This window comes from Vulpes vulpes, chromosome 11 (assembly GCF_048418805.1).
Source record: "Vulpes vulpes isolate BD-2025 chromosome 11, VulVul3, whole genome shotgun sequence".
In the NCBI taxonomy this organism is placed as follows: domain Eukaryota; kingdom Metazoa; phylum Chordata; class Mammalia; order Carnivora; family Canidae; genus Vulpes; species Vulpes vulpes.
The window spans coordinates 48,449,486-48,474,457 of NC_132790.1; the positions used below are offsets into that span (position 1 = coordinate 48,449,486).

At 34.7% G+C, this 24,972-nt stretch overlaps 1 protein-coding gene and 1 pseudogene across 5 annotated transcripts in view; one reads left to right on the forward strand and one right to left on the reverse strand.

Moving 5' to 3' along the window:
• The window catches only part of CNTN5 (contactin 5), a 1,288,935-nt gene that overhangs the window by 916,327 nt on the left and 347,636 nt on the right, over positions 1 to 24,972 (forward strand). For 4 of the 5 annotated variants that reach the window (XM_072726266.1, XM_072726267.1, XM_072726269.1 and 1 more), the window contains one exon: positions 18,316 to 18,519. The exons of the other annotated variant lie outside the window; for it this stretch is intronic. In XM_072726266.1, the coding sequence (XP_072582367.1) occupies positions 18,316 to 18,519 (204 nt within the window). The remainder of the gene's footprint in view (positions 1 to 18,315; positions 18,520 to 24,972) is intronic. 5 annotated transcript variants of the gene reach the window in all.
• LOC140594496 (V-type proton ATPase subunit D pseudogene) lies at positions 4,760 to 9,179 on the reverse strand (annotated as a pseudogene).

Sequence of the window (24,972 nt, forward strand, 5' to 3'; positions counted from 1 at the left end):
TAGGAACTCTTCTTACATTCCTAAAATTATGTGAGCACTTTTTATGAAATTTCTTTCCACATTTTCTAAGCTAGGTGTTACAATTGTTTTGTAGATGAACAAACAGAACAGAAGTCAGGTAATTAGTGAAGGCTGCACAGCTGCTTCGGTGATGGTGAAAATATTCAAACACATTTTTGCACTGGTATGAAGTTCATGGCTTTTCTGTGGTGCCACATTACCTTACATATGCCTACTGAATTAAGTCTCTGTGGCTCGGTTCTTGCACAGAGGTCCCAGTTGAAATAGGAAGCTGGGCACTTACTAACACATCTTATTTCATTCTACTATGATATGATTGGTGTCAGTACCACAAATATTTTAAGCTTTTCCTTCCACTAAAAATAAGGAATGAGTACTAGAATTTTAAAAAATGTATCTTCCTTCTCTGCCCATTCTCTATTATGATTATCTTGATATTTATTTTTAAGTTTTTATTTAAATTCCAGTTAGTTAACGTGCAGTGTAATATTAGTTTCAGATGTACGATATAGTGATTTAACACTTTCAGGATGCCTGGGTGGCTCAGCAGTTAAGCATCTGCCTTTGGTTCAGGGCGTGATCCTGGAGTCCCAGGATCGAGTCCCACATCAGGCCTGCTTCTCCTTCTGCCTCTCTCTGTGTCTTTCATGAATAAATAAATAAAATCTTAAACACACACACACACACACACACACTTCCATGATGACCCAGTGGTCATCAGAGCAAGTGGACTTCTTAATTCCTATCACCCGTCCCTCCAACCCCAATAACCATCAGTTTGTTCTCTGTAGTTTAAAGTCTTTTTCTTGATTTATCTCTCTCTCTCTCTTTTTCTCCTTTGCTCATTTGTTTTGTTTCTTAAATTCCACATGAGTGTAATCATTGCTATTTGTCTTTCTCTGACTTATTTTTCTTAGCATAATACTCTCTAGCTCCATCCATGTCATTGCAAATGGCAATAGTTCATTCTTTTTAATGTGGCTGAGTAGTATTCCATTGCCTGTGTGTGTGTGTGTGTGTGTGTGTATAAAACATTGGACTATCTGAAAGGAAAGCCTCCCCAAAGAGTTTCCATTAACTTGAGCCACTGTCAACAGCCAAATGAGACAACCAACTTTCAACACCATAGAAGGCTGATCATATCCTGTCTTTAACCAAATTCATTATTTAGACTGCCCCATGTATATGCTGGTCACTAAAACTGTAGAGATAGAACTTGCCCCTATTATCCCTGAACCCACTGCCATAGGCCAGTTTTATAAATGTATGTCATGTTTTTTAGTGTATTTATTTATTTGACTCTAAAGAACTCTGCTAATTTGAATGTGTCTTTGTTCTATATGCAGAGCTGTGCAATCTGGGGGCAATCCTAACTCCTCTGGGGCTGGAGCTGGGTTTCAGGGGGAGCAGATATATATATAATGACACTGAATCCCTGGAGGTTGGGAGGCAGGCAATGCAGAGTGTGATCAGGCAGGATCTGCACCCTGAAGCTGCCCAACAACTTGTTCTCACAACACTGACCCCCAATTTCTCGGGGTACTAGTAGCCTTTCCTTTAGCAGCTATTGGGAACAGTCTTCTGTTGTGTATGTGCACATATGTATGAGAACTGTACACACTTGTGGCTTGAGTCTGCCTAAGTAGCTGATCTTCGGGCCTCTGATCATTTTTAATTCGTACAGCAGCCCAGACCTCCTGAGGGTGTGCTATAGAAACTGTAAGGATGAACATGGAAAAAAAAAATATGCCTGGCTCACAGGCTGGACTAGATTAAAAAAAAAAAAAAAACTGTAAAGGTGCAGGTAGGAACAAATGGTGTGTATATATATATATATACACAGACACTACTTCTACTTTATCCATTCTTCAGTCATTTGAACCCCAATTGAGCAGTTTCCATAATTTGGCTATTGTAGATGCTACTGCTATAAACATCCAGGTACATGTATCCCTTTGAATTAGTGGTTTCATATTCTTTGGGTAAATACTTAGTAGTGCAATTGCTGAATTATAGGTTAGTTCTATTTTTAACCTCTTAAATAACCTCTATACTGTTTTCCAGAGTGGCTACACCAGTTTGCATTCCCACCAACAGTGAAAGAGAGTTCCCCTTTCTCCACATCCTCACCAGCTCCTGTTGTTTCTTGTGTTTTTTATTCTAGCCGTTATTACAGGTGTGAGGTGATATCTCATTGTAGTTTTGCCTTGATATCCCCTGATGATGAATGATATTGAGTGTCTTTTCCTGCATCAGTTGGTCAGTTGTATATCTTTGGAAAAATGTCTATTCATGTCTTCTGCCCATTTTTTAGCTGGATTGTTTGGTTTTTGGGTGCTGAGTTTTATAAGTTCTTTATATATTTTGGATACTAACCTTTTATCAGATATGTCATCTATAAATATCTTCTCGCATTCCATAGGATGTCTTTTAGTTTTGTTGATCGTTTCCTTCACTGTGCAGAAGCTCTTTATCTTGCTGAAATTCCTATGGTTTATTTTTGCTTTTGTTTCCCTTGCCTCTCGAGACATATCTAGAAAAATATTGCTAAAGTCAATGTGAGAGAAATTACTACCTGTGTTCTCCTCCAGAATTTTATTGGTTTCCTGTCTCACACCATAGGTCTGCAAACCATTTTTAATTTATTTTTTTGTGTAGTTTAAAAACATGGTTGAGTTTCATTCTTTTGCAGTTGTTGTCAAGTTTTCCCAGTATCATTTGTTGAGGAGACTGTATTTTCCCCATTGGATATTCTTTCCTGCTTTGTCAAAGATTAATTGACCTTAGAGTTGTGGGTCCATTGTCATGCCTCCTCCAGCTTTGGTTTTATTTTCAAAATTGCTTTGGACACTTGACGGGATGAGCACTGGGTGTTTTTCTGTATGTTGGTAAATTGAACACCAATAAAAATTAATTTAAAAAAAAATACTTGCTACAGATTTTCTAAAATTCACTTTACTTATCACAGTGCAGCTTCAGATGTTATACATTAATAAACCTGAGATACCTTGAAAAAAAAAAAATTGCTTTGGCTACTTGGGATTTTTTATGGTTCCATACAAATTTTAGGATTGTTTGTTCTACTTGTGTGAAAAATGCTGTTAGTATTCTTTAAAGATATTTATTTATTTATTTATTTATTTATTTATTTATTTATGACATGAAGAGAGAGAGAGAGAGAGAGCTCTCAAGCAGGGAGGAAGGGCAGAGGGAGAAACAGACGGCCTGCTGAGCAGGGAGCCTGATACAGGACTCAATCCCAGGACCCTGGGTTCATGACCTGAGCCAAAGGCACACACTTAACTAACTGAGCCACCCAGATATCCTACTGTTGATATTTTGATAGGGATTGCTTTAAATGTGTAGATACACATTTTAACAATATGTGTTCTTACAATCCATGAGTGTAGGATGTTTTTCATTTCTTTGTGTCTTCTTCAATTTCTTTCATAAGTATTTTTTAGGTTTCAGAGTACAGATCTTTCAACTCTTTGGTTAGGTTTATTCTTAGGCATCTTATGGTTTTTGGTGTAGTTGTAAATGGGATTGATCTCTTGATTTCTTTCTGCTGCTTCATTATTGGTGTATAGAAATGCAATAGGCTTCTGTACATGAGTTTGTATCCTGTGACTTTACTGAATTCATGTATCAGTTCTAGCAGTTTTTGGTAGACTCTTTGGGGTTTTCTACATAGAGCATCATATCATCTGCAAATAGTGAAAGCTTAACTTCTTCCTTGTCAATTTGGATGCCTTTTATATCTTTCTGTTATCTGATTGCTGGGGCTAGGACTTCCAGTATGATGCTAAGTAACAGTGGGGAGAGTGGATATTCCTCTCTTGTTCTCGATCATAGAGGAAAAGCTCACAGTTTGTCCCCATGGAGGATGATATTAGCTGTGAATTTTTCACCATTGACCTTTATTTTGTTGAGGAATATTCCCTTTAAACTTACTTTTTTGAGGGTTTTCATCATGAGTGGATGTTGTACTTTGTCAAATGCTTTCTCTGCATCTATTGAGAGGGTCATATAGTTCTTATCCTTTCTTGATTAATGTGGAATATCATATTGATGAACTTGCGAATATTGAACCACCTTTACAACTCACAAATAGGTCTCACTTTATCATGGCAAATTATTTTTTAATGTACTGTTGGATTTGGTTTGATAGTATTTTATTGAAGATATTTCTTGAATTCCATTGAAGTAATTTGTGTGCAGCCACACATTTCTTCAGGGGATCCCTAGAAATCAGACTCTCTTATTTTTACCTTTTACAGTAAATTCCTAAATCACATTAAAATTGGCAGATCTCCCATGACAGACAGGACAGAGTTCCATCATTCAAGGAAAACTAGGAAAGGTTTCATAGAGTTTGGGAGAAGTACTACGGTAACACAAGGATGGCTGCAGCAATCTCACATGACAGTGCCAGTGTGTTGGAGCAGGTAGGAACAAATGGTGCTACAGGGACAGTTGGCCTAAGACCACTGATGTTTCCTAAGAGGAATTTTCTAATATGCTTGGTAAGCAGATCACTTGTAACAGATGTAAATGGAGTAGGGTACCATTTCTGCAAGTTCCTGGGCAGAGTCTACAAATCTCATGTGATAAATGGTTACTGAACTATGATTTTGCAAAGACAATCCCATGACCAAGATCCAGGGAAATTTTACCACCAGTGAAATTCTTAGGCCAAAAATAAATAGTTACACATACAAAAACTACACATTGTGAATTAAAATGGTGTCATATTAGGGTTTATGAAAGAGCCAGACCAGAAAAGATTTTCAAACAGAAGATCCTCATCCTTCTCTTCAAACAAAAATTAAGATGCTCCATCACCTCTCCAGCTGCCTTGCATTTCTCCAAGTCCTTCTCAGAGTTTTCCTTGAAAATCTTCTCCAGAGCACTGGGTGGCTCAGTGGTTGAGCATCTGCGTTTGGTTCAGGTTGTGATCCCAGGACCTGGGACTGAGTCCCACATCAGGCTCCCCACAGGGAGCCTGCTTCTCCCTCTGCCTATGTCTCTGCCTCTCTTTCACTGTGTCTTTCATGAATGAATAAATAGAATCTTAAAAAAAAAGAAAGAAAATCTTTTCATTCTCCTGTATTTTCTTTAGCCAATAGAACTCTTCTCACCCTCTCTCATCCAGCTCTGTGATGATATAAACAAGAATATGCTGAATCTCAGGAATGATGGCATATTCCACGTTACACAGCTATTAGTTATCTTAATAGGTTCATCCAAAGTAACAAAGGAAGTCTGAAGGGAAGCTAGTTCCACCAGGAATTCCACTGCTTTAACATAATTCCTGTTTAATTTATCCAATTGTTCCCCACTTCTGGCTAACCCAGTCAGTTCATAACTATCAGTTCCTTCATGGTAATGTTCAAACACTGGGAAAGTAACACCTGCTATATTATCTTTCTTAGCTAGAATCCTCACTGGAGCTTTATTTACATTTTGGGTAACTGTGGTGTTGAAGTTTCCTGCTGTGAACTTGGCCTCAGTAAGTGAAAAGGCAGCTTTTCTCATCATTTCACCCATCAGCATTCTAGTCTTGATTATCTTCTTTAGGATCTGTTGAAATTGAAGAGCAAAGGAATCAGATTTTTTCTTGAGGAGGCTTCAACCTGTCTGTACTCCTTTTAATAGACTTTCATGATGGTTTCATGCACGAGGGGAAAAATTTTAATTTGGTCTTTGATCTAACATTCAGCCCGGGAAATGTGGCTGCAACCATCTCCAGCCACAGGGTCCTCCTCTATGCGGTCAGCTGGTTGTCAAGATTATAGTATTTTTATTTTAGCTATTATAGTTCCTCATAATCCTATGATTTTGGAAAATATCACTGAGTCTATTATCAGAATTATTAATTAACCAACAAAGAAAAACAGGTTTAGAAGGGAAAAAGTAGTATAGAGCCCACACTTGTGGAAAATGTAATCCATGTTAAACAAAGAAGTCTGAACAAGTGGTGTGTTAATAAGTAAATCCCTTCTATATCCAGGAACTAGAATTGTTATAGTTTAAGGTGGTAGGGCACTGACTGACCAAAGAATAGCCACTTTAGAAAACTGGTAAACTTTTGGACAAATAAGTAAATCAGAAAAGGGAAAATATGGAAAAGGAATTAAATCAGGGATAACCAATATATTTTTCCCATTCAAATTTTTTATGTCCAAAGCATATGCACACCATCTATCTCTGAATATCTAACATTTGTATCTAACATGCATATTAGACTCATAATGATAACAATTAATTTTTTTTCTTTTAAAGATTTTATTTACTTATCCATGAGAGACACAGACAGACAGACAGACAGAGAGAGAGAGAGAGAGAGGCAGAGACACAGGCAGAGGGAGGAGCAGGCTCCATGCTGGGAGCCTGATGTGGGACTCGATCCCAGACTCCAGGATGATGCCCTGGGCTGAAGGCAGGCGCTAAACCGCTGAACCACCCAGGGATCCCCAATTAATTATTTTAATAATATTAATTTTTAAAAGGCATATTCATTTCTTAAACTGTGTTCTTTGATTCTTCAAAACTCCCTGTTATTCAAACTGGACTTTAAAAAATATATTTTATTTCTTTATTCATGAGAGACACAGAGAGAGGCAGAGACACAGGCAGAGGGAGAAGCAGGCTTCATGCAGAGACCCCGATGTGGGACTCGATCCTGGGACTCCAGGACCACGCCCTGGGCCAAAGGCAGATGTTCAACTGCTGAGCCACCCAGGTGTCCCAAAACTGGACCTTATCATAACATCTAGTTCACAAGTAGACTTTGATGATAATTTGAAGAGATTAACTACTCTAAGGCTAATATTATATAAATATATACAAATATGTTTATGAAACTCAAAAACCACCTGATTATTGCAGAAAATCTCTTAAAGAATTAAAAAGACCATAAATTTTAAGTACTTCTTATACCATTTATATTAGTATAAATAATACCAACATTCCTATTTTTTTAAAGAAATCAACTAAAAAATGTCTAGCCAGAAGTTTCATGCCACATGAATTCACGCAAATAGAAATTTGAAGATTTATTATAGTGATTATATGTCAACAGAGATAAATATGTATTACATGATTAGGATTATTTTTTTCTCAAACAGGTGAGCCATAGAGACAAGCCTCCAGAGCAGAAAATAAACCATTTCAAGTGCCTTTTGATAGACAATATCCACTATTTCTATATGGTGCAGGAGAATGTGACAAATAAACTACCTTCATTAAAGATTTGCATGAAGGATTAATGAGCATTAGTTAAGCCGTAGAAGCACAACGAAGGTTTATGAAAAATTACATTGAGCATAAGAGGTTTAGTGGGAGAGAATCTTATAATAGTTTATCTTACTTGAAGGTTCTCTACTGTACCTATATGATAAATGTAACTCAAAAACAACCAAAGTTCCACATTTAACATGCAAAATTTTGGCAAATCACAACTCTAGAGAGGGTTTTGTCCTCTGTGATTTGCCTACTAGAAAAGGAGTAAATTATAAAACTCATATTTGTTTCTGTTAGTATTTATCCTGCAATAAGTCTTCAAATTTGCACCATAAAATTTGCATAGCATGAAGTTAAAAGAAGTAAATATATCTTAAAAATTCTCCATCAATAAAAAGTATTGAGTGTTTTGAATACCTATGAATTTTCTTTTGCTTTCAATACATAGACTAAATTAAAATTTATTTTAGTTGTATACAAATGACAAATAACTTTTGGATAGAAGATAACATTTTACTGACTCACACAGAAAAATGAGAAAACTTTTTTTAATTTGTTTTAAATCAAGGTTGCCATTTTTCTCCCTTTGGACTGTTACCCAAGATTAATGCTCTCTGTTCATCAGGCACTGCCATCTTGTGGACTCCTGTTAATTCTAGAAAATTCTGGTTAGTATAAAAACCATAATATATGGGACTTTGGGGAGGCTAAATATTTGGAAGATTCTGTAAATCCTAATGTTAGAGGAGATCAGGAATAAATACCCATATTTGTAATCGTGTAATGATATTGCTTTTACCCCATGGACATCTGCCTTTAAGGCACATTCTGATGCTATTTTATAGCAGATTTCTTTTTTTTTAAAATAAATTTATTTTTTATTGGTGATCAATTTACCAACATACAGAATAACACCCAGTGCTCATCCTGTCAAGTGCCCCCCTCAGTGCCCGTCACCCATTCACCCCCACCCCCCGCCCTCCTCCCCTTCCACCACCCCTGGTTCGTTTCCCAGAGTTAGGAGTCTTTATGTTCTGTCTCCCTTTCTGATGTTTCCTACCCATTTCTTCTCCTTTCCCTTCTATTCCCTTTCACTATTATTTATATTCCCCAAATGAATGAGAACATACACTGTTTGTCCTTCTCCGATTGACTTACTACTTCACTCAGCATAATGCCCTCCAGTTCCATCCACGTGGAAGCAAATGGTGGGTATTTGTCATTTCTAATGGCTGAGGAATATTCCATTGTATACACAGACCACATCTTCTTTATCCATTCATCTTTCGATGGACACCGAGGCTCCTTCCACAGTTTGGCTATTGTGGCCATTGCTGATAGAAACATCGGGGTGCAGCAGATTTCTATGCTAGCAAGACACATCCCTACCATTTCACATAGTTAAGACTTCTGTTGCTCTCTGACAGTTTAATCAGATTGTGACTAAATGATTAATAGAAATATCCAGAAACCTGCTTTTATCTGGTGAGTGGAATTTAGACACTGCTCTGATTAGTTATTACAAAGCATCAAAGTTTTAATTGGAAAAAATCAGGCCCCATATCATATATAACTCAACCTAATAAGTACCTGAAACCCCTATTAATGAGGTTTTCTTTTTTTCAAATAAAACTTTCTACTCAATAAGAATTCTTGGCCAAGTTTTGATTTCTGTACCTTAGTTTCCCCATCATAAGTTGAGTTACCTATCCTCATAAGGATTATATAAATTAACATATACATAGAACACACAGTGCCTGCTACATAGTAAGTGCTACACAAGCTTACTGGATGCTATAGGTGCCAACCCAGATCTCCTCTACCTGGTTCATGTGCCTATCTGTCAGCTGCCTCATCTCCAGAGAATTTCCCTTATCTATGTAATTGTGCTCCTTGCCCTCCTGGCACCTCATCTGTCCCAGCTAGCAGCCAATACCCAACTTATGTGGGAAAGGAGGATACAAAAGACTGAATCTCTTTACCTTCCACTGCCACACTCACCAATTCTGCAGTTAAATGTGTGTTCCAGAGTGACAAGTGGGATTAGTGTGAAACTAATCTCTGGCAGGAACCACGTCCTTGCTTAGCTTCTTTTTTATCCCCCTTCTTACTGTTTCCTGCCTTTAAATTCCTTCTCCTGGGAACACCTCATCAATAAATCATATTCAAAGAATGTCCTTCTGAGATTCCTTTTCTACAAAACTGACCTTCACTATTGTTTCTATTACTATTAAGCGATCTAAGGTTCTGATTTAATGATAAATGAATTTAAATTACCTTGGTTATGCCTCATAACCAAGGATGGCTCATGCAGTCTTCCTGTAATTCTCCATGCATGTCTTTTCTTTAAGGTAAACCTTTCATACTTTTGATAAGTGCATCAAGGTGATCTTCCCTAACAAAATTCTAGAGTATGTACATCTTGTTGATTAAGAGCTGTGATCACTGGGCTTTGACAATGAATTGTGGGAAGTCCAGAGTAAGTGCTTTTTAATGCAAAGTTCCAGGCCTAAGTTGAACTCCTGCCACTCACTAGCACACTGATGAGTAAATGCTGGTCTCTGACCTGATGGAGTTTACAATTCAATAAAAATAATTTAAAAACCCCTTAGCAAAGCAAGAGATTTTGGTTGCCTTTTGAAAAGAGTTAGCAATGACCTTTATATGTAGACAGTGGGCTCTTGGGATTTAAAAACAAAAAGTCATCTCTTGCGGGAAGCATTCCACACAGAAAGTAAAAATAGCTTACTATCACTAAGGTGGTATAATCACTTGAACTCTATGACTTGGAATTCACTTATTCAGATTCATGTGAGTCATGGATCATGAGAATACCAGTTTACTACTGTTTCTATTTTAAATATTCTTTTATTTATCTTTTATTTTGCTAAAGGTGTTTTGAGTCATATGCATATAAAATTTTATTTTGTCTTGGTGATATAATTTTGAAGTAGAACTCTGCTGCTTCTGACTCTAAGATTACAAACTAATGAAAATACATGTCTCAAAAACTTTTCCTGAGAAAAGAGGAATTAGTACTTTGTTTTGTCCAAGCAAGATAATTGAAATTTAAAGTAATAACACAGCCTATCTTTGTATTGAAGCAATTTCATTTTTTAAGCATGACAAATGTTCTCTCTTGTATTCTTGACAACACTTTTTAAAACATCTTGATTCCTAAGGCACTAACCAAGTGTCAGTTAGATAGCTTTATTCTATTGTTGTTATCAGGATCCCTTCCTCTGGCTATGTTTTAAATGTGCAACTCTTAACACTTGTAGAAATTAAATCAAAAGGTACAAGGTTAAAGGTGAATCTGCATTCTTTCACATCTGTATTAAACTAGGTCATGTATACTGACCTAACAGCTATTCTTACTGAGTAGTTATGTTGAATACTCTCATATCCTCAGCACAACATATAATACAAATTTTGCTATCCCGTTTTATGAATACTGAAACTGAGGTCCAGAAAGATTAGACTGTAATAATTTAAGCAGTATGATATAATGATAAGAAATAGGCTTGGAGTGACAAGACAAATTTGACAATTTTGAATTTGAATTTGACAAATTTGAATTTTCCCACTGATATGTAATTAGCTGTAATTTTCTACTGTTTACCTGTTTGAGCTTCAGAATTATTTTAATGAAGAGGATTATAACAACAATAATAACCAACTGAATCTAGTTCTGTAGAACTAACCTTTCTTGTACTATCTCATTTAACCTACAATCTCCTCCATTTTACAGATGAGAAGACTAAGACTTTAGTAAAATTAAATCAGCAGATCACACAGGCATCTCTGAAACTCTGATCTTTGTGATGGCAAAGCCCACGGTCTTATTCACTCATAATTCTGCCTTCTAACAGGGGGTGGGGGTAGGGTGATGGGATTGGAAAACTGTATAAAGTATGTGACTCATAATAAAATCTCAAGTTATTTCTTTCCTGGTCCCACTATATATCTCCATACTATCCTAAGTAGTGTTTTGCATATAATAATTTATCACTACTTAATTGTTGACACTTCCAGTTATCTTGATCTTAGTCCTCATCCTAGATCTAGCAGCCAAAATAATTTTTTATATATGATCCATTTAATAACTTCAGCTGCTGAATCAGCTTCCTCAACAAAGTGTCAGTGAACATGTTCAAGCACAGGAAATATGACTGACTATCATGGAAGCTTTTACCTGATAGAAAGTTGGGCCACCTCAAAATTTAATGCAGCTTCAACTTTTGTCCCATTTACCTGGCAGAATAAATCATATAAACACTTCATAGTTACTTTGCTAACATGACCCTTTCTCTTTTGTTCACAGAGAGTACATTCCAGACTGTTAAAACTGCCTACATTATTTCCCAGGGTCTGTATTTAGCCCTGCTTCAAACACCATTTTTGACTCATATTCTCAAGGCCAAATTTGTTTATATAAAAAAGTCCTAGGGGACGCCTGGGTGGCTCAGCAGTTGGGTGTCTGCCTTAGGCTCAGAGTATGACCCCAGAGTCCTGGGATTGAGTCCTGCATCAGGTTCTTTGTGAGAAGCCTGTTTCTCCCTCTGCCTATGTCTCTGCTTCTTTCTCTCTCTGTCTCTCATGAATAAATTAAATAAAATCTTTAAAGATAAAAAGTCCTAGGAAGCTTCCTGTGTCCTTTAAAATTGTAAAAAAAAATTAACTCTTGTTCCTAAAACTTAGAGACTTATAAAAATACGTAGATAGGTATTTTTTATCATGACCATTTATTCATCAAATGTTATTAATTTTTTTTAAAGATTTTACTTATTTATTCATGAGAGACACACAGAGAGAGAGGCAGAGACACAGGCAGAGGGAGCAGCAGGCATGTCAGGAATCCTGTTGGGTTCTAACAATATAATGGTGAAAAAAGGAGATTTAGTCTCTGCCCTGCTAAGAGTAATTCATGTGGCAAATAGTAACATTTTCTAACACAATGAAGGCATAAATCAGCAATGTAAAAAAGATATTTCCTATTAATTTCAAGTTGTATCCCTTTATGCTTAGTAGTAGTGGATAATTAATAGGACAATTCTCTACAATTTCCTTCATGCTGTCATTAATTCCAAAAGCCAAAATGCTGCAAGCTCTCTATAAACAAAATCATTGAGGTGCTAATTTTTAAAGCCATATTGTTTTTGCCAGTAACTTACAAAGTTATCCTATCCAAATATCTTCACATCAATTAATTCATAGAAAGAAAGAAAGAAAGAAAGAAAGAAAGAAAGAAAAGAAAAGAAAGAAAGAAAGAAAGAAAGAAAGAAAGAAAGAAAGAAAGAAAGAAAGAAAAGGAGTCATCATAGTGGATGATGGCATTGTAAAAACAAAAATAATTACAAGGCAATTAGTAAAATTGTGTATGACACATACTCTACTAAGAATTATCCAGTAAAAATTAATGGAAAAATACTTTAAACTATAAGTACAAAACAATTTTTAAAAACTAAAAATTATAATTTTGTAATAAGAATGAATTACAATTATAGTTCTTTGACAGATATAACATTAATCTCACATTACAGGAATAACTACAAAAGTGTAAGATCGGGGATTTTGGTAAATAGAGCCCATCATTTGGAAAATTTTATCTTAAATCATAAAACTGAATGTATCATAAAAATGAAACTTCTGATTTTTAGGTTTTCCTTTTTATAGTTGACAAGGATAAAATAAATAGGCTCCCTAGGAGAGGTGCTTTATTTAATTGAGTCAGTAAACAACTCAGATGCTATGTCAGTTGTGTTCTTTCCAAATCCTTTGACCCAGAGCTTCTGATGTGTACATACATATTAGGAAGAAGAATGGTTATTTTCTAACTTGTAGTTATATTAAAGAATATTGAAATGAATCATGTGTGATTACACATTGAAACTGTTTTCAAGGACTTTCAGAGTCCAGTATGCAATTTCATTCCCCTTTCTCACACTTTTTTCATTAATGGCACTGCATCTATGACAAATGAGCATTGTTGCTCATATGGGTACTCCCATATGTTTTAATACTCTGTATATGTGGAAATATATCATTTAACTAATTGTCAGAGGAGTAAAGACAAGATAGTCTGTTTTGTGACAATCAGTTACAACAATTGTGTTGAAACTCTGCAAATTATAAAGCCATGAAACCTGGAGTTTCAATTAGGACAACAGACAGATAAAGCCCACCTAGAAATTTTCCTAATACCAAAATTTTAAAACTGATAAATAAAATAAAGGCAATTTCAATATGCGGTTAAGCTCCCAAGAAAGAAGTGGAAATCTCCATGTGTCAAAAAGAAATAAGAACTAAAACAGAGGGCTAAAATCCTGGCTAAAATCTACAAATACCGATAATCCTGAGGATATCTTGGAACCAAGGTGGATTCTTTGTGTCATGGACGCTAAAGTCTAGGAGCTTGAGGATTAACATTCATACTGGAATAGAACACAAGTTTTGGGGTCTGCTTGACAGGAGAAATTAGAATAACATCTGCACCAAGGCAGGCCTGCAATTGGCTTTGACTTCAGTGAACTAGAATCACTCTCTGACTCAGGGAGAAAAAAAATCTTACATGAGAACTCAAACCCTCAAGCTGTCATAATACTTGAGTTTGTAGACCAAATATATACTACCACATAGTATCAAAAATGCACTAGTTAAAATTAACATAAAAAGCAAACCCAAGTAGATATATCCCAACTGCAACTTTTGGTAGAAGCATCCTTGAGGGAGACTCTCACAAGCTAGGATGCACAAGATATCTGAAAAAGTAGTCATTGTTTATTAAAATATTGAATATTCACTGAAGAATTATATGAAGAACTTCTAAAACATTTTCTGTTGTCTTAAACATATCATTAAAGAGAACCTTTTTAAAAATGGGAAAATCACAATTGATCAAATTAGTATCAATATTCTGAAATGAACAATAATATTAAAATTTTAATAGTTAATAAATTGACTTGGATTAAATTTTTTTAAGGGCAAAGCACAGTTTCTACGAAATTAAGTGGTATATGAAACTAAAAACTATGACACCAAATCCAACTATGTTTTGCTAGCTTCCTGAATTTTGTAATCCTCAGGTTCTGATATCTTACTAGAAATATAATTAATGCTTATTTTTTAATATAGTAAAGATAAGTTTGAAAGAGATATTAAATAAATGCAAATAGAGAATGAAACCTTATAGGAGAAAGTAAGTAGCCATATTAAAAGTTTTAACCTAGTTCAATATTTCCATTTTTGGCACAGTGAGATAATTCAATCCAAATTCAGACTGTCAACTTTTCTATTATATAACATTTCTACTTCATCCTTCTTGGAATTATGAAATGCTTTGCTATGCAAAATTGAAAACTATTTTAAAAACTTAATAAACATGTTAATCCACAATGCCCATTTATCTGTAATTTTGAGAAAATGTCAATTTTGTATACTTTCTTCCTTTTGTAAAAATATTTTATAAAACACTGGCTCAATAAGCCCTATAGGTATAACAGAAATAGTATTTCAAGGAATGATAGTTTTAAATTTTTCACTGCTTTCTTTTCCCCCAAATTTCAAGTAATATAAGCCAAAAATTGAGCTAACTCCAGTAAAATTTAATTTAAAATAAATTGCAAAAATATCAGAATATGTGTTATGTGCGAACAACAAATGAAACTCTTATTATAACAATTAGAAGAATTGATATTGTTAACATGAAAAGTCCTTGAATTTAGAGTCTAGTTGAGAAGTGCAAGGACAGAATGAAGTATTTCAAAAATACTCTGGATTTTCTTTGAATAAAGCCACATGGAAACCATTAATATTCTTAGTAAAATATCAACAGGACTAAAGACAATCAAGTGGGTAACTTCAGCTATAAAAAAAAGTTTTTATGTAAAACACTTGTTAAAATATCTGAAAGTTTTGATATGGTATATGTGTATATGTGTAGTATACATTAATGCTATATTATGCTATAATACATAATTATAACTTCAGAATTCTCAAGTATCTGTTACCACTCTATTGTATGCCTTAGAAGTAATAAATATTGGCTAAATCTTGCTTAGAATTAGCATCAAACATTATTGAAATTTTCTATGGAAAAACAGACTAATATTTAAACACTGATAATTCCTTCAGTGTTATCTTAGATCCTCTTTGCTCTTTTCCTTATATTTAAGTTAAATACATAGAAAAAGCTCCTCACCTAATAATTTTTGAGGGAAGGAGATAATGGAAATGTTAATTTTCATATTTTATAAGTACTTATTATGTATTAAGTTTTTGGTTAAATTATCTTATTTGAAAACTTATGTGGAAAGTAATACTATTCCCATTTTTTAATGAGAAAACTGAACCTCAGAGAGTTACTTGAATATTTGCTTAATTTAAACCATCTATAAACAGGGGTGTCTGGGTGGCTCATTCTTTTAGACATCTACCTTTGGTTCAGATCATGATCCCAGAACCCTGCATCAGGCTCCTTGCTCAGCAGGGAGTCTGCTTCTCTATCTACCTTTCCACCTATTTATGCTGGCTTGCAAGCACACATGCTCTGTCCTCAAATAAATAAATAATCTTTAAACCATCTGTAAATAGCCAAGTCAGGACTTGGGCACATTGTCTCTGGAAGTTCTAATCAATTGAACTAAGTGAAGAAAATACACGGGAGGAGAAGAGAATTTAGAAATAGAAGAAATACCACGTTTAATTTATCAGTTGTTTGTATAGAATACACCTGCCTAAGATGTTTATGAAATGTTTCTGACTCTTCACAGAAGCTAGTCTATGACACCACCTATCTTAACCATGTATTCACAAAAATTAATGATTTATCTTTACTGTACATTTTATACTGGTTCAGTTAAGATAAAAAAATAGTAATAAATTAGGAAGGTATTCAGAGCTAATTGATCAATGTATAAATTTGAAATTAGTTCCACTGACTTCCAGTATGGATGGGTAAGCTTCAAGTCTCTGCTTGAGTATCCAGGAAGACTGACTAAATGCCAGACTTTCCACTGGAAACTATATAAGGCCAGACCAATGAATTTACTTTTAACTACTCATGGTAGGTAGGTAGGAGAAAAGGCTCCTTGGAATCTGCTCTTTCAATGGTAACATAGGTAATTCTAACACTTATTGAGATTTGAATGCTACCGGCCCATACACAATGCCTCTAATTCCTCAATTGCATCTGATTTTGATCCCCACTCATTTATAGAAGTTGCCATTCAGTGATATCCCAAATGCCAATCTTAAGTAACAATTTTCTTTATTTTATTGAGCCTTTTTTCCTTGTTTGATATTATTTAATCTTGTGGATTAAATGGCTAAATCTTGTGGTTAAGCCATTGGCACCTATAACACTGCATTTTCTTTATTCCTTTTGAATCTTTTCAGCAGTTTCTTCTTTCTTACCTTTATTTAGATGTTTGTGCTTCCCAGAGTATCGTCTCACCATATCTGCTCTTCCTAATTTATCTCACCCATTTACTTGGATTCAATTATACCTGACAATTATACTGACAACTCTCAAATTTAACCCTCACCTCAGATTTCCTTTCCTGGACTTTGAACACCTACTTGCCAACTGCTAGAGCTCCTTACGCAGATTTTCTTCACAAACTTCCAACTCAACATGTCCTGAAAATGAACCAATAATCTTTCTCCTGACTTGGTATATTTCCAATTTCTTTTACCATTCTCTTTCCAGTCACTCAAGAAAGACACAAGAGTATTCCTGGACTATTTGTCTCTTTCTTTGACTTACCTCTGGTATATTTCTTGGACCAACATCTTTCTTCTTGTTGTTATAATGATTCTGATTCAGACTTCCTCAGCCTTCACTTTTGGTATGTAATATTATCTTATTATCTCTCCTGCAATAAAATCCAACATTTGCAGAATCACCAGAAAATCTACTAATGTATGTATCGATGTCAACCCTTTCTTGAAAAACATCCAGTGGTACCGCATCCCATACAAGATTGAGCACAAGCTCTTTAATATAACATACATACACCATGTTAATCTTTGTTTAGTAGTTTGAATTTACCTCTACTCTCCAATCTCTTCTCTTACCACTCTCTTCCTCGAATTTTTCACTCCAATAACACAAAACTAGTTATTGTTGTAGTCCATTCATACCATCCAGTCCTTGTGTGGATGAACTTTCTCATTTGTCTCCTCTGACAGCATGCCATCCACTCTTCACCTGGCTAGCTCAAATTAATCTTTTAAGACTTCCAAATTTATAACACCAACACAAATTCCTCTCTTGGTTCCCTTATTCATGTTTGACTGCCTTACCATTTTCTCTAACTGGATACCAGGTGTATACAAAATTGACATTTTCTCAAATTTTACAGATAAATGGGCATTGTGGATTAACATGTTTATTTACTTTTTAAAATAATTTTCAATTTTGCATAGCAAAACATTTCATAATTCCAACAAGGATAAAAAAAATAGAACACTGCTTGGTCTATTGGACCCTCAAGCAATACTGGTTGAATAAATGAATAAATGAATGTAGCTTATGTGTCTTTTATCTCAGGAAGTTTTCCCTGATCAACATGATTGCTTAAGTACCCCTCTCTCATGCTTTCTTTGCAATAGAATATATATCTCCATTTCTTTATTCCATATTGATTAATAGGTTTGGGTAAATCTCTCATTAAATTGATCTTTGAGAATGATGTTTCTCTCATCTTTTTAGTTTTAGTGCTATCATAGTCCTAATCATCTAATTCACATTCAACACACACTGAAATGAATGGATGAATGAATGGATGGATGGACGTGTGGATGGTTGGATAAATGCTAAGTATCCTTAAGAAATACTTCAGATCTTCCTGTAATCCTTAAGAACAAAAGTCCTTTGAACAAAAAATACTAAATTATATAGGTATCTGGATACATACATACATACATACATACAAATATGTATGGCCTTGCAGTAGATCAAACACTTAGTAAAGGAGTTCTTGTTTGAGCTTTAACTGTTAGTAAAATAATCTTATCTTTCAAAAATCAAATTTTGTGTATTTACAGAGATCATCTATAGCTGGGTATTTAACGAGTTCCCTTCCTTTGTGGTGGAGGACAGCCGACGGTTCATTTCCCAGGAGACAGGCAACCTTTATATTTCTAAAGTCCAAACATCAGATGTTGGCAGCTATATTTGTCTGGTGAAAAACACAGTGACAAATGCTCGAGTACTTAGTCCTCCAACACCACTCACTCTGCGCAATGATGGTAAGTTGCATGGTCTGGATTAAAATGGTCAGCCACCTCAACTGTGAAAAATAAGGATGTATTTCAAAACACATAAGCCTAATACAAATATTTTTTAACTTTCATATTTAGAAATTTTACACTTTTAGTCTGAATTATGCATACCCAAAATAAAAATTTTGGCATATGAAAGTGATGACCTTTGAATGAGATGTGTTAACCATAATGCTATCCTAATGCCAAAGAGAGATGAAGCATCTGAAAAGATGAACTGTAAAAAAGACTACAGTTTTTTTCTTTGCTCTTTAGTGCCTTTATATAACATATGCGTATGAATTGCAAGCATTTTATAGGTTCACTTTTCATTACTTTTTTATTTTGCTACCTTCAATTGAGTGTTCGGCTTTTAATACTTCATGGTATAGTTATAATTGTTATTACTTTTCCAATAATAGAAGCAGTTGGAACTTTGACTTTTAAGTGCAATTCAGGCAGAAATTATGATTCTATAATTATAGGTATTTCCATCTATCTAAAGTATCTTCAAATTTAAACACCTCATTTGTAGTTATAGACATTTACAGTTAAGCATTGTATTAAAGGAGTCAAGTGCTGCATTACCAGTTGATATATGATATGTGGCTTGCTCTGTCATGCAATAAAAAATCCATGAAGGCATTATTAAGAAATGAGCTTGAGAATCCTGATTGATTGTCAAGCTTAAAAAATAATCTATTTCAACATTACTCTTTTATATCCTTAGTTTTAGAATATATGCTGCTGCAGTGGAGGCCCAGAGTTTCATCAAAAGATTTTCGCCTACTATTCATTTTCTCATTTTATGTATTTCACACACACACACACACACACACACACACACACACACACACACATCTGGTAGAGAGTACAAATACAATATCCAGGTTAGAGATGAAGAAGCCAATATTGGAGACATGAAGGGACCTGCCAAAGGGCCAAAGATCACATAGCTAGGAAATGGCATGGAGGGATAGCTGGGAAAGAAGTTAGGAAACCAATTCGGACTAATGAAAATCACCAGCTGAGAGGTAATGAAAGACAGAATGAAAGCAGTGGTAATGGCATTGGAGAGCAGGAAATATGCAGGATATTAAATGGGTAGAATTACTAAGATTTAATAATAAATTAAATATGAGGCTCTAGAGTAAGAACACAGTTCATTGAATGTGTGACAATTCTCTTCAAAAGAAGAGATAACACAGGTTGAGGAGTTTGTAAATATGAGGAATTCAGTTTTAATATAATGAGATGAAATATTCTTGGGAAATCCATATGCAGTAGGTATTTAGATATACATGCCTAATATGCATAAAAGAGGGCTAGGGTGGAGAAAGATATTTAAAATTCAGCGTTGGGTATTCCCTCACTGTAGTTAAAGCTGTGATTGTGAATATATTGTGTCAACTTCAAGATTATATGAAAATAATCTTTATTGTTCTCTTAACTGTTCACAGGGTGAAAAGAAAAAAGAAATAAATATTATTTAAAAAATTTATTTAGTTAAAAGTTTAGAATTAAGTGATTTTCTATACCTCATTTCCATATGTTTCCAAGCATTTTCTCAACTCCTTAAGAATTTAAAACATCTTTGCCTGAAAATTGTAAAAATTTGCTGACTAGTCAATAAAGAGCTCCATTAAGGTTATTCATTTATGTAATACTAATATATACTTGGAGAGTGTCTGAGGTTGACAGTAGCTGTCTTATTTTTATATAATTGACCTAAATATTGCACTGACTGACCATCATGAGAGAAAGTAGCACATGTATAAATCAGAATCCAAAAACAGATACTGGTTTCACTAGTACAGAACCAATTTCACTATTTCAGTGCCCATGTTCAACAGTTGTTTGTATTCCTTTTATTATTTCATGGTACAGATATATCATTTAACTTGATCTTTTATCTGCCATGGTCAAACATTTCAAGAATAATTAAAATATTTTTATTGCTATTTTAGCTCTCTTGCCCCTGTCTTCTATTGCTATTGCTTGGCAAAATCCCAAGTCCCAATGAATTCAACTTTGCTCTTAATCTGTGACTACCTTGAGAATCTGAAAGCTGCTAGGAAATTACACCTGTCATTGATTCATGACACTATTGATTCAAACAGGCCTTTGGGAGTGCTTCTCAATCCTACTAAATTTCTGTGGATGGCTAATCTTTAACTCTCTCACAGAATCTTCTCTGCTTTCTTTAAACTGCACTGCTTATCAGCACTTCACAAAAACAAGATGCTATTAAATTAATCTTCCTACTAATAAAATTAAATCTACTTCTCCATCTCTACTATTTAGCCCTCAATCTATTTCAATAGAATTACTATACTGTTCCTCCTCCTATTACCACCAATTCCTCCACTCTTAGCTGTTTTCTTGGCCTTTACAGAACAATACACTGATTCATATATAACCAGTACTATGCTACCAACAGTATAATAAAAAGGTACTACTAGTAGTACTTTACAGTACTAGTGTACTATCAAAATAGTACTACCATGAAAACTAATATTTTTTTCATACTAACTGAATTTACTGATGCAGTTGATATTGTTGACTACTTTTTAAATGGATATTCGCATTTAAAAAATCATTTGAGCAGTACTATATAAAAGGCTTAACAAAGCCAATAAAAAGTAAAATGAACTGTTATATTAAGGTTAGTATTTAAATTAAAAAGAGACAGCTGGGCAGCCCTGGTGGCTCAGCGGTTTAGCACAGCCTACAGCCCAGGGTGTGATCCTGGGGACCGGGTATCGAGTCCCACGTCGGGCTCCCTGCATGGAGCCTGCTTCTCCCTCTGCCCGTGTCTCTGCCTCTCTCTCTGTGCCACTCATGAATAAATAAATAAAATCTTAAAAAAAAAAAAACAGGTGGAAAATATTTTCAAAATTTTTATCATTCAATGACAGTTTCATTTAAGATTTTATGAGTTCAAAAATGCATATTTCTTCTTTACATGAATTATCTAAGGTTATTGTTTCCTTAGTTGTTATTTGTCTACTGTTAAATTTTTATTATATTAAGACACTTATATCAAATAAGTGTAGTGGTTTATAAGTGCTGATGGAGGGGAAGAAAACGCACACCACCTTCCCATCAATCCTACTTCTTAGAGCTAACTTTTTAAATTCTTTTTTCTTTCATGAAAAAATATATTTTCTAGCATTAAAAATTGTTTCTTATTTAGGCAATTTTAGACAGTAATTATTGACTCCCTTGTACATATCGGTATATATACATATATATATCTTCTATTCTCCTTTAATTTATATTTGTATAATAGTTTTCCATTGCTTACTTTTAAACTTTGATAATGTATTCAAATATTTACTGTTCTCTTAACTACTGAAAAATAATTCTTGACCTCTTATTACATATCACAGAGATATTTTTATCTCTACTTTTTCCTTCAGCCTTCCTACACTACATTTATGTCCTTTTGTCTGCTGCTTTTACTGTTACACTTTTACAAGTGTTCTAAACTTCCCCATAGACTAACTGTAAAAGCTGAAAAGCAAATTTACAAATTATTACTATATAATTATCATTCAATATCATATTGTTGCAGGTTTTAAAGCTATTTTAGATGTGTACACTGTACTGAATATGTTTTTAATAAATGAAACTGAATATAACAAGGAATGTAGGCTACTAACATTAGTAAGATCTTGAAACACTTTGATGTAGTTTTGCTTTTTTATAAAAATTGAATGTAGTTTGTCTAAAAATTCTAAAACACAATTAATGGTTTTAATAATAGTGTTGAAATATAAACATGAGTCATCAAGAAGGAACTGGTAAATGAAACCATTACTACGGTTAAGAAAGTCCATGAAAGGAGTATGAAATGAAGAGATGTGAGTTTAGGACTAAGACTTGCATAATCCAAACTGCAAAGAGTAAAGAACAAAAATCCTACAAAAGATAATGGAAAGAAGTCAGAGAAGTAATAGGAAAAACAGAAGTGTAGTAACAAGAAATCCAATGGAAATGAGTATTTTTTAAAAGATTTTATGTATTTATTCATGTGAGACACACAGAGAGAGGCAGAGACACAGGCAGAGGGAGAAGCAGGCTCTATGCAGGGAGCCCAACCTGGGACTCAATCCTAGGACCCCAGGATCATGTTCTGGGCTGAAGGCAGATGTATAACCACTGAGCCACCCAGGCACCCCTGGAAATGAATATTTGAACAAGATGTGAGCATACAGCTCAGAATGGTGAACTAGGTGCACGTATTTGTTACCTGTCCCCTTTCTGACACCCTACAAGAAGAAATTCATATCATTAATAAGAATGCTGAAGGAGAGGAAGTATTTCATTAATCAGTGAGACATTTTGTTAGATTTCTGGGAGAATAAGGGAGGATGTGAATTAAAACCTAAATGGAGAAAACTAAAACCTAGAATAAAGTTTAAAGGATCTAACGAAGGGGCTAAGGACCATGTACCTTCTGGAAGCCAAAGAAGCTTTGAAATCAGTTAGTTGTGAAAGGGGGCATAAGCCTGAACAAAGAGGGATTGAAGGTATGTTTGTGAAACAACTGTTTCAGTGAAATATTGGAATCTCACTCCTTCTCTCTCTCTACCTACATGCAAAAAAGAGCAAAGGGCAGATCTCTTAATAATATAAATGAATTTTTCATGGAAGACTAAAGTACTTAATGTGATGGTAATGCACAATATAAAACCTTCTCATTCTGATATTTGGGTGTCTGCAGCCTGAAAGCCAGTTTGTTTCAGAACTCACATCAAAGCAGAGCTGTCAATACACTTCACCTAGATAACCTCCACCCTTACCTCAGAAGGGAACCAATTCTATAGTCAACCCACACCAACTTCCAAACTTCTCAGACTTAACATCTATATGCAATCTAAGTGAGTTTTTATTAAAAATTACTGAACTTACTGGATGGTTATAAAATTCATGCCAGGATAATGTGTGAAAAACAGGAAAATTTTAATATTACCCAAGAAAAGCACAGATTTTTTAATTCAAAGCTTTCATTTCACTATTTGATCTCTCTTCAAAAAGAAATTAATTGAAAAGTTTATTCATAAAAAGGATATATTTCTGAATGTTTTCCCAAGTAGGTGGCATATATTAAACACTTAATCTGAAAATAAAAATAGAATACAATTGTGGATGAATCCATTTATTGTAGCATGGTCAGCTGCAATTCCTGCTGGGTTTTACAAATCTCTCAGGGCAGGACAAGCATTGTAATGGATATTTCTGCAAACTTGGCAAACACCTTTGCAGCAGTTTGAATATAAAGCATGTTTAATCTGCTGTGACCATATAGTTAGTTATGAAAATCACTTCAAGAACATTGCATCTTTACATTTCTCTGGAAAAAAAAAAAGGAGACCTTTCTAAAACTAATTGAAGCTATATACATATGCACATTATTTCCTTTCAAGTACAAACAAAATTTTACTTTATAAAATGTGTTACTGTAGAATGTATTGTCTTAGCTTGGGTTTTGCTAAAGCAAAGCTTGGAACAAAATTTGTTTGTAGGTAGTTAATTGGAATTTATCCCAGAGAGCTGGAATGAGGGATTGGGTGGATTGGAGGCATGAAACAGTGTAAAGGGGGGTTGCATTATGGAGATGACTGCTTCTACAGGCCACCGCAGCTTGATCCCACAGGAACAGAACATTATGAAATGCACTCAGAGAAGTCTGCTTGGTAGACATATCACTGACTTTCCATCTCCCAATCCTTGAAGGTGGCACCATAAGCAGTTAACTCTGCACTTGCACTATGTCTCAAGGGGCAACTCGTTGCTCCTGCATAGACCTGGTTGCAGGGGCAGTTGAAGGAATAAAAAATCTGGCCAAGATTTGAACTGGCATGTAAGAGGTATCTAAAACATAGAAGGTGAAGCTTTAGAAGATCCGAATACATAAGTGACAAGATTAGATTTCCACCGCTGACGGTGTGAAATTACCCTCACACATTCACAAATGTGTATCCCATACCTACTATATGTTACATAGTTTGTGAAGTACTAAGGATATAATGCAGAACAAAACAAATAGTTACAACCATCTTCATATAGTTACAAGGGAGGATATTACCCTAAACACTGAATATAACTTGCATCCTAGGATCTGCTTGTTCTCACTGAGTGTCCCATGAGGCCAATCTCACATATCATCTCATTAAACCAAAACAAATAAATCTAGCCTTAAAAGCATTTATGAATAATACCGACTTTTGCTAATGGTTTAGAGGGTAATTAGTGAAGTTATGGCATTCCACATAACACAGTAAAATGTATTGAATGCTCCCCTTTAACCACATCTTTCTTTTGCCAGATTTTCATTCCCACATCTCTCCTTCAAAGCATTCCTACCTCTCCCATAGCACTCTTGTCGGTAGTCTCCCTTCAGGGTCTCACTATCTCCCTTTTAATTATGGCAAT